The 11,267-nt window shown below is 35.3% G+C and overlaps 1 protein-coding gene across 1 annotated transcript; it reads left to right on the forward strand.

The window, feature by feature from the left end:
• Window positions 1–7,444: 7,444 nt before the first annotated feature.
• LOC135208332 (trichohyalin-like) lies at window positions 7,445–9,739 on the forward strand. The gene has a single exon (XM_064240436.1). It carries the CDS (start codon window positions 7,445–7,447, stop codon window positions 9,737–9,739), a length of 2,295 nt encoding a protein of 764 aa, XP_064096506.1.
• The last annotated feature ends 1,528 nt before the right edge of the window (window positions 9,740–11,267 follow it).

Here is an 11,267-nt window from a genome sequence, read left to right on the forward strand (position 1 = left end):
GTAAAATCTCACATTTCTTTCTCACTTTTGTATGATGTGACGCTTTCTGCCGGATGTATACAAAGGTATATGGGAAACAATAGCAGCCTTTTACAGACAGAGGACTCCTAAAAAGAGATTTTAATCAAGAATTCTGAAAAGCGGAATTGAAACCCGTCGTCGACGTTCAGAATAAGTGACGATGTTTTTTTTTTTTTTCAAGTATTATATTTTTTTTTTTTTTTTTTTAAGTTCGGCGTCCTGAGATTATTATTTTCAAGGCTGACGGAAATTTTGAACGTACTGACAAGAAATGTCAGGATTTGTTATGCCTCTACATACACGTACTCGTACACACACACACACACATACACATGCGGTGTATGTGTGTCTGTCTGCTTTGTAATGTTATAAGGATCACACAAAGAAATAATAAAGCTATAAAGCGCAGAGCAGAGAGAGAGAGAGAGAGAGAGAGAGAGAGAGCTGACATTTCGAGATTACAAACATAAAAACTAACGCAAACACGCCCATACTTTCGAGAGAGACGCCAGAAGAACCGTAGAATCTTGCATAAGCCTCTCTGACACCCCTCACATGAAATAGAACTGAGTCAAAATATATATATATATATATATATAGAATATATATATATATATATATATAATAATATATATATATGCATGCATATTATATTAATAGGTATATATTATATATATATATATAATATATATATATATATATATATATATTATATATATATATATGTATATACACACACACACACACACACATATATATATATATATATATATATATATATATATATATATGATATATATATATTATGTATATATATATCTTTATTTCCAAAGCTCGTAATGATTTATATATATATATATATATATATATATATTATATATATTATATATATATATATATCATATATATATATATAGTATATATGTATATATATATATATATATATATATATATATATATATATATATATATCTATATAATAAATATTAAAACCAGGGCTTGAATGACGAACATCTTTATTTGCGATTAGTTTTGGAGATTTACTTTCCTCCGTCATCGGGCAATCTATAATTGAATATTATTTACAAATAAAATCAATGACGTAATATAAGTTACATTAAAACAAAGCAAAATAAGATAAAATTACATAAGTTACATTAAAATTAACGAAGCAAAATAAAATATAAAATTACACAATTACAAGACATAATAACCTAAACTCGCAGCAAAATCTTAAAATATAGAGAAATACATTGTTTGTTGTCAAAGAGAGCAGAAAAAAACCTAAAAATCTAAAAACACAGCAATTCAACAGACCTTTCATTATTACAAAGAGAGGGTTTATCTCTTATGGTATATAGAGACTCAACCACTCCGAGCTCCATTGCGTTGGTTCTGCAAGTAAGGACTGAAAAGGAATCTACATTGATAGGATGGTCATATTCTTCAGAGTGTTGACGAATGGCACTAAATGGTGGTTTGCTTAATGGCCTATTTGTCCTAACAGATCTTCCGAGATGTTCGAAGATGCGAACCCTGAACTGTCGTTTAGATTTTCCAATGTACATTGCACTACAGCAATGACACTTATACTTATACACAATAGCTGACTGCAGTTCAGTTGGTATCACATCCTTGAACCTGAAGAATTTTTGTAATGTAGATTTAGGCTTAAATATTACTCGAATGTTTACTTGTGGGTAGAATTCATGCAAAAGTTTGGTTACTCTTTTTTTTAACATTAAAGGACCTATTTCCAAGAAACGTGATGGGAAAATACATAACTGCTCTGTTGACAGTGACAGTTGTAGGTTTTGGAAGTAATAATTTTTTTTTTTTTTTTTTTTATTTTTTTTTTTTTTTTTTTGAAGCTCCTTTCCTATATACGTATCAGTAAAACTTTTGCTAAAACCGTTCAAAAATAAGCACTGCTTGATGAAATTAAACTCTAGGTTCATATTAACATAATTTGAACATATATTAAAAGCCCTCGATGTTAAGGTCGTAATCAAATTTCTCTTGAGCAGACATTATTGGTCTTAAAGGACAATCTTCTTTATGGACCTTAGGTAAACCGTATAAAATACCTGGTTTTGAGCCTGATGTGAAAAGTCTGGAATACAGAGAATCATCAACAACACCTTCAGCTTTCAATTTTCTTAAAAACCTGTTTATCTTCTCTTCCTTGTTTAGAATAGTTAAAAGAATATTATCTTTAACAGATTGGAATTTGGTATGATCACTCAATACATTAAGCATTTTAGAAATATAATCATCCTTGTTCATTAAAACTACCCCATTACCTTTATCTGGCTTCAAAACTACCACAGATCTATCGTTAGCCAAATTCTTCAAAACTTCGTTTTCTTCCTTAGAAATATTATGTCAAAGACAATACACGAAAGATGGGAAGCTCAAGCCACAGCCGCATCGGCCGCATACAATTTAGTACCTGGCATGAAATGAAGATGGCGGTAGCATTGCACCTGCCTACATCGTCTGTTTGTTTACAAAGACAATCCATCGTCTGGATCTTGTGGGAGCATTCATAAGGGAGAGAGCATAAGTAGGTTAGTTAAGTTAGAGTGTTTTACTTTAATTTCCAGTTCACTAACCTTTTAATCTATGATTGAATTTTCCTATATGTATGGATAAAAGCATTCAAAATAAAACAAAAAAATTACATGCAAACCAGCATATCTGCTCCCACAAGATCCATTCTTACCGTTTCATCTATGTTTCTGCATTATATGCTCATAATTGTTCAATTTTTAAAATGAAATCTTGTAATTGGTACCAACACCCCACATAGTATTCCAAAGTAAATTTACCATTTGGCAGCAATGTACGCAGTAATACAGTAGTAATAAATTGGCAAAACAAGTTGTGAAAACCTATGATATTTGCTTGTACTATACATGATGCAAAAAGAAACATGGTTCAAGTTAATTAGAATAATTGTTTCAATTTTTTTTAGGAATGTGCATGCTTCTTGCAGAAATGGCATTTTACTAGAAAATACCAGGCAGAAGTGTTGGTTACATTACCTTCATAAAAGGGTGCCAATTGAATATGCATTTTTGAGAACTCCCACAATTGGGCTATGAGATTTAAATAAATTGTTATAAATAGGTTCTGACTTGATCAAGAGCTTAATAAATAATCATAAAATATAATAACCTGTATTCATTCCTCTAGGTTCTTAGATTTGTCTGACACATATTATTGTTTTATGTACAGTATATAATATTTTAGGAATAAGTACCTAAATATCAGATATATAATTATTAAGAAATACTGTATATTGTAACTTCCCTTAGACATGGATTTCGACTTCCCTCAAATGACAAATGATGAATTGCCACCCTGCTTCATAATATCTATGTCTATGTATTTGCAGATGCCTACAGTGGATTAGAGTTGTCAATATTAAATGTCTTCTTGATAAAAGTACAAAATATGTAAACAACTGTTGTAGAGTAGCTATGCAGTCTTCACTTTTCCTGCAAGAACTATGTGACTCCGGATTCCTCAAGACTCATTAAAAATGCATGTCCAGATCAAAATCTTGCAGGTGTGGATGAATATGTTATTGCTATAATATAAAGATGTTGTTATATACTGTAATTTGTTTTATAATACATTTTTATAGTACAGTATTATGCACTGAAAATGTTAGTTATACTAGTAACTCTTTCCCACTTTCACAGGTAATCCAAATGATACATCTGCAGCACCAGCAATAACATACAACTCTGAGTGCAGTACTGCAACATTTGAAAGCATTTTTGAAAAATCTGGCACAGGTACAGTTCAGTGCACATTTCCATTTTTACTTCATTAATATTGCTTTTAAAGGAGTAAAATGTCAGTAGATTATAAAAACCTTGAAGGTTATGCTGTAATTTGATTAGCATATACAGTAATACTAGTGCCTGTTCTAAGTGAAAGTATTTCATGTGATTTTGTTTAATAATTACTCAAGCCCAAAAAAAGGAAAATAATTACTGTGTACTATATTGGTGAAATAATAAGATAATTTGAGAATAAGTTTGTTTCATTCTAATTGCCCTCTCAATTTTAGATAAAGATACTTAGCAATTAATGTTAACTGCCCTCTCAATTTTAGATAAAGATACTTAGCAATTAATGTTAACTGCCCTCACAATTTTAGATAAAGATACTTAGCAATTAATGTTACATTAACTGAAGGATTTTATTTAATGATTCAGAAATGCCTAATATATAAGTCATAAGCTATGATAGAGCCCTATAATCATGTTAACAAGCAATATTAATCGATTTAGTATTCAATAATTTATAAAGAGAAGTTTATTGCAGCATAAGAATAAATTTTAACATTTAAAAAAGCCGCGCTAAGCCACAGCCGAGTTTTAGTTGAGGGCATGATCAATAGATGGCGCGCATTCTGACGGGTTGGATGATGTTTTTTTTAATTGTATTAATAGTCAGTTTCCCATCTTTCGTGTATTGTCTTTGATATTATGTACAAAAGAATTTCTATCCTTATCATAAAAAGAAGAAAATGCTAGATGTATTCCAGACTTTTCACATCAGGCTCAAAACCAGGTATTTTATACGGTTTACCTAAGGTCCATAAAGAAGATTGTCCTTTAAGACCAATAATGTCTGCTATTGGTACATTTAATTACAAGTTAGCAAAATTTCTGGTACCTATTCTAACACCGATCACCTCCAACCAGTACAGTGTAAAGGACTCGTTTACTTTTGTAAAAGAAATTTGTGAAGTGAATTATGAGCAATGTGTAATGGCCAGTTTTGACATTAAATCTTTGTTTACTAACATACCCTTAAAGGAAACAATTGACATATGTGTTAACGATTTGTTTAAAGATGCCGATAAAATTGAAAAGTTTTCTAAACAACAGTTTCATCAGTTGTTTAACAAGGAGGTATATAAACAGGTAGACGGCGTAGCAATGGGTAACCCATTAGGACCAACACTAGCCAATGCTTTCCTAGCTCATTATGACGAGGAATGGTGAATGAATGTCCCGAAGATTTTCAAACCTCTGATGTACAGGCGATATGTCGATGACACATTCTTAATCTTTAGATCTAGTAACCACATTTCACTGTTTTTAGAATATTTGAACTCAAAGCACAGCAATATCGAATTCACTTCAGAAACCGAGGCAGAAGGAAAGCTGGCCTTTCTTGATATACTAATCAGCCACAGTGAAAACGGATTTATCACATCTGTTTATAGGAAACCGACTTTCACGGGTTTGACCACCAAAATGTCCACATTTATTCCTGTTCAGTTCAAGAGAAATTTGATTACGACCTTAACATCGAGGGCTTTTAATATATGTTCAAATTATGTTAATATGAAACCCTAGAGTTTTCAATTTCATTCAAGCATGTGCTTATTTTTTGAACGGTTTTTAGCAAAAAAGTTTTACTGATACGTATATAGGAAGGAGCTTCAAAAAAAAATTATTACTTCCAAAACTACAACTGTCACTGTCAACAGAGCAGTTATGTATTTCCCATCACGTTTCTTGGAAATAGGTCCTTTAATGTTAAAAAAAGAGTAACCAAAACTTTTGCATGAATTCTACCCACAAGTAAACATTCGAGTAATATTTAAGCCTAAATCTACATTACAAAAATTCTTCAGGTTCAAGGATGTGATACCAACTGAACTGCAGTCAGCTATTGTGTTATAAGTATAAGTGTCATTGCTGTAGTGCAATGTACATTGAAAATCTAAACGACAGTTCAGGGTTCGCATCTTCGAACATCTCGGAAGATCTGTTAGGACAAATAGGCCATTAAGCAAACCACCATTTAGTGCCATTCGTCAACACTCTGAAGAATATGACCATCCTATCAATGTAGATTCCTTTTCAGTCCTTACTTGCAGAACCAACGCAATGGAGCTCGGAGTGGTTGAGTCTCTATATACCATAAGAGATAAACCCTCTCTTTGTAATAATGAAAGGTCTGTTGAATTGCTGTGTTTTTAGATTTTTAGGTTTTTTCTGCTCTCTTTGACAACAAACAATGTATTTCTCTATATTTTAAGATTTTGCTGCGAGTTTAGGTTATTATGTCTTGTAATTGTGTAATTTTATATTTTATTTTGCTTCGTTAATTTTAAGTAACTTTATGTAATTATGTAATTTTATCTTATTTTGCTTTGTTTTAATGTAACTTATATTACGTCATTGATTTTAATTGTAAATAATATTTCATTATAGATTGCCCGATGACGGAGGAAAGGTAAATCTCCGAAACTAGTCGCAAATAAAGATGCTCTTCATTCAAGCCCTGGTTTTAATATTTATTATTCGTCTCCGATTTCCACGGAACTCTTCTATTGCTGATATATATATAATATATATATATATATATATATATATATATATATATGTATATATAATGTCCATATGTATACTTATACTTTTATATATATGGAGAGAGAGAGAGAGAGAGAGAGAGAGAGAGAGAGAGAGAAAGAGAGAGAGAGAGAGAGAGAACTGATGGTCAAATGAGTTTACACAAGCAGAAAAGAGATGCATATAAGTCCTTTAATAATCATTTATTCATGGTTCAAAATTATTATACATGAAATGAAAGGGAATATTTAGGATTAACCATATATATATATATATATATATATATATATATATATATATATATATATATATATATATATATATATATATATATATATATTATATATATATATATATATATATTTATATATATATATTTATATATATATATATATATATATATATATATATATATATATATATATATATATATATACGTATATACATGTCTGTGTGTGTTTGTGTATTCCCAAAAATTCCTGGACGTTGTTTTGTGAGAAGTATTGAGGAGTTTACGCTAAATTCGATAGCATATTTATTGATTTTTTGTTTAATTACTCGCCTCCTTATCAAGCTGTGGCTATAGATATGTTATTTGTAAAAATGTCCATAAGGACATTTCACTGCGTTTCAGATTTATCGTAAATAATATTTGTATCTCCTCTGTTAAAGAAAAATTTTGTGAATATTGGAACTTCAGACAGTATTAAGTATTTCTCCTCCAGTAAGGCTGCTTATGTATAAGGGCTTCATTCCCACACGAAAACTGCTTCAAAAGTTTCATGCAGAGCCGAGAAAGTCTTCAGATTGGTAGTATTATGAATTCCAATGAAAGGAGGAAACCACCGTCTGGAGTCGATCCAGGAGTCAGACTCCAGTTCTGGATCCTGAAGAATTGTTTGAATCTCAGTGGAAGATTCAACGAATAAGCTTAGCTCAAGGCTCTTCTAATGTATGCTATGAATATGGCCTTATTGTACAACCTATTGTTTACTTTTGTTGGACTAGTTGCTAGCTGGAAGCCAGCTACTAGAATTATGGAGGAAGCAGTTTCCTATTATACTGTTATACCAGAATCGGATTTCGACCTTGATATCCTCATAACGAAGATACCGAAACGAAAACCGATTTTGAAGTTTGACTGGACAACAGGAGTGACCGTAGCTGCTGCTGCTGGTTGCGGTATTGCTGCTTCTGTTGCTATTTTTGCTTATAACAAATACAAAAATCTCAAGAATCAGGCGAAACGGACGGAACAAGAATTAGAAAAAGAGAAGGAAAATGCTGTTGCAGAAAACAGGAAATTACGGACTTTGCTGGACGAGAGACAAAATGCAATCGAAGAAGCTGAAAGAAGGATGGACAAACTTGTAGCTCAAAATGAAGAGGAGATCCTCAAAAGGGACGAGCTGATAGAAGAATTGAAACTCGAAAATGAAGAAGTCAACGACCAGCTTGTCGAATTTATTCTACGGGAGTATGAGATTGAAATTCTACTTGAAGAGGAGCGGGAGAGAGGGACTGAAAAAGACTTTCAAATTGAAGAATTATTAAATGCCGAAGGAATTCTGAAACTGGAACACCAGGAACTGAATGACAAGCTAGAAGAATTGAAATTCGAAAAGGAAGTAATCAACGACCAGCTTGTCGAAGTTCTTCTTCGGGAGAATGAGATGGAAATTCTACTTGAAGAGGAGCGGGAGAGAGGGACTGAAAAGGACTTTCAAATTGAAGAATTATTAAGTGCCGAAGGAATTTTGAAACGGGAACAACAGGAACTAATCGACAAGCTAGAGAAAGCTCTCCTTCACGGGAAGGAGATGGAGACTTTACTCGCAGAGGAACAAGAGAGAGTTGCCGAAAAGGAATGTCAAATTGAAGTATTATTAAATGCAGAAGGAATTTTGAAACGGACACAACAGGAACTAAGTGACAAGCTAGAGAAAGCTCTCCTTCACGGGAAGGAGATGGAGACTTTACTCGCAGAGGAACAAGAGAGAGTTGCCGAAAAGGAATGTCAAATTGAAGTATTATTAAATGCAGAAGGAATTTTGAAACAGACACAACAGGAACTAAGTGACAAGCTAGAGAAAGCTCTCCTTCACGGGAAGGAGATGGAGACTTTACTTGCAGAGGAACAAAAGAGAGGTGCCGAAAAGGAATGTCATATTGAAGACTTATTAGAAATAGAACGAAATCTGCGATTGCAACAGCAAGAACTAAAGAAAATAAATGCAAAGCAGAGGGAGCAATTGTTGGAGGAATGGAAGGAGGTTGCTCTCCAACACGAGAAGGAGATAGAGAGTTTGTTGAACGAAGCAAAAGAAAAGCAAAGAAACATGAACATCTTGAAGGAACAGTTGCAGAAGAAGGATAATCAAATAAAAAAATCATTACTCCGAATTGAAAAACTGAAAGGTGAAATTCAAATGTTGGAACAAAAATTGGCAAGCACCCGGAAAGAAGGTGAGATGAGATATCTTGAGATGGTGCAAAGAGAAAAAGAACAAATCGAAATTAGCTTATCCTGGCAGATGAAGTTTGAAGAAAGCAACAACGAAGTGGAGATCTTGAGACAATGTGAAAAAGACCTCCGAGAAAAAGTGAAGGATTGCGAGAGAGAACTGGAAAATGCAGCCATTCAAGCAAAGGCGTTGGAAAATAAGGTCAGCCTTTTGGAAGATAAGTTAAAGGAAAACTATATACTTTTGAAGGATAAAGAGGAAGAGAAGAGGGAAAAAGACAGCGAAATAAAGAGGCTGCTAGAGCAGGAGAGAAATCTGCAGGATAACTTGGAAAGTGCACTGGACAAGGAACAAAGCTTGAAACGCACGTTACAATATGCACAAGAGGAGGTCGTCTCGTTGAAGAAGAAGGAAAGTGAAAACTGGCAGGAAATTCAACAGCTACTAGAAGAATGCGAAATGTTGAAGGAAAAATGTAGGTTGCAAGAAGATTTTATCCTTAAAGAAGAAAAACGCGCCAGAGAGCAGCGAAGACTACAAGAAGAAACCTTGAGGAATGAAGATAGATATATGTTGATGACACTTCTACATGGAATTGCTGAGAGGAATTTCCATCTCGAGCACATTGCAAATGAGCATGGAAACGAAAATGAGAGAGACGAGGAAATGTTTGATCACATGCTAAAAAGAAAAGAACAGCAGTTCTGCATGGCCCAACAGGAGAAGAACTATTACTTGAAAGAATGGGGTGACTTAACCCAGGTGTTGGAAGATTTACTATGTGAAAATGAAAGAGTGCTGGAAGTGAGGAATACAATTTCTGATAAAAACTCTGAAATGATAATACCTGAGAATAAAGGAACCTAATGAGATATGAAATGGAGACTGCACAGAAAAAAACCAGGAGGCAATTTCCCAGCATAAAGAGCTAGGATGGTGGTCCCCCAGGAAATAAAAAGCTGGGGAAACAAATCCTAAGAAAACAAACCTGGGGAGATAAACTCCAAGGAAAAAAAAGCCTGGACGGCGAGCATGAAAAGCTCTGCCTGCCAGTGTCCCTGGCGAGTGAACCAGTTAGGAATCTCCATCTGCTGGCAGTGATCTTCCTATTACTACTCCCTCCATTCCCCCCCCACAAATCCCCCCCCCCAACTCTTCAATGTTTGCATAGGTGCAACAGTTGGTTGCACCATCCCCCCGTGTGAGCATTGGAGATTGTGCTGGTGAGGGTGGTAGTACTGGAAGATCACTGCCAGTAGATGGAGGCTCCTGATTGGTTTGCCCACCAAAGGAGTTACTGACGATACCTCCAGGAAGTCCTACACATCAGGAGGGAGAAGCCCAGTCCAAATACCATGTAAGAGACTCCTTTCCTCCTGGTGTCGGTATGGATGGCACTGCCTGCCAGCATCCCTGGTGAGCAAGGAAATCAGGAGACTCCATCCATTGGCAGTGATCTAATTGGCACCATCGCTCCCACTTCCCTCCCCCCACTCTCCATGCTTTCATAGGTGCAACAGATGGTTGCACCATCCCCCCATGTGAGCATTGGAGATTGAGGTGGTGGGGGTGATGGTACAAGGAAGATCGCTGCCAGTGGACGGATTCTCCTGATTTCCTCGCTCACCAGGGATGCTGGCAGGCAGTGTCATCCATACCGACATCGGTAGGAAGGGAGTCTCTTACATGGTATTTAGACAGGGCTTCTCCCTCCTGATGTGTAAGACTTCCTGGAGGTATCGGCAGTAACTGTCCTTTGGCGAACAAACCCATCAAGAGCCTCCATCACTGCCAGTGGATGGAGTCTCCTACTGGTTTGTTCATCAAGGATATTGCCAGGCAGCACCCATCATACCGACATTGGTAAGATCGCTGGCAGTAGATGGATTCTCCTGATTTCCTCGTTCGCCAGGGATGCTGGCAGGCAGTGCCATCCATACTAACATCTGGAGTAAGAGAACCTCTTGCATGGTATTTGGATTGGGCTTCTCTTTCCATAAGTGTAGGGCTTCCTGGAGTCGTCGGCAGTGATGACCAGTTGGATGGTAAATGATCTCGATATTAGGGATGACGTCAAATCTTTTATTAGGATGGTATGAGTGGTCGAGGTGTTATTATATGCAGTGCCCTCCAGGAGCATGGGAGGGGAACCTCTTGGAGACAACATGGAAGCCCTTCCTTATTGGGAGAGAGAAAACCAGTCTAAATACCTCATAAGAGGGGCTCTTTCTCCCAATGTCGGCATGATGGGTGCTGCCTGGCAATATCCTTGATGAACAAACCAGTAGGAGACTCCATCCACTGGCAGTGATGGAGGCTCTTGATGGGTTTGTTCGCCAAAGGACAGTTACTGCCGATACCTCCAGGAAGTCCTACACATCAGGGGGGAGAAGCC

Source organism: Macrobrachium nipponense, chromosome 35 (assembly GCF_015104395.2).
Source record: "Macrobrachium nipponense isolate FS-2020 chromosome 35, ASM1510439v2, whole genome shotgun sequence".
Taxonomy (NCBI): Eukaryota; Metazoa; Arthropoda; class Malacostraca; order Decapoda; family Palaemonidae; genus Macrobrachium; species Macrobrachium nipponense.

Bases quoted from the DNA above. Each gene is read 5' to 3' on its own strand.
- LOC135208332 (XM_064240436.1), top strand. From the start codon at position 7,445: ATGGAGGAAGCAGTTTCCTATTATACTGTTATACCAGAATCGGATTTC.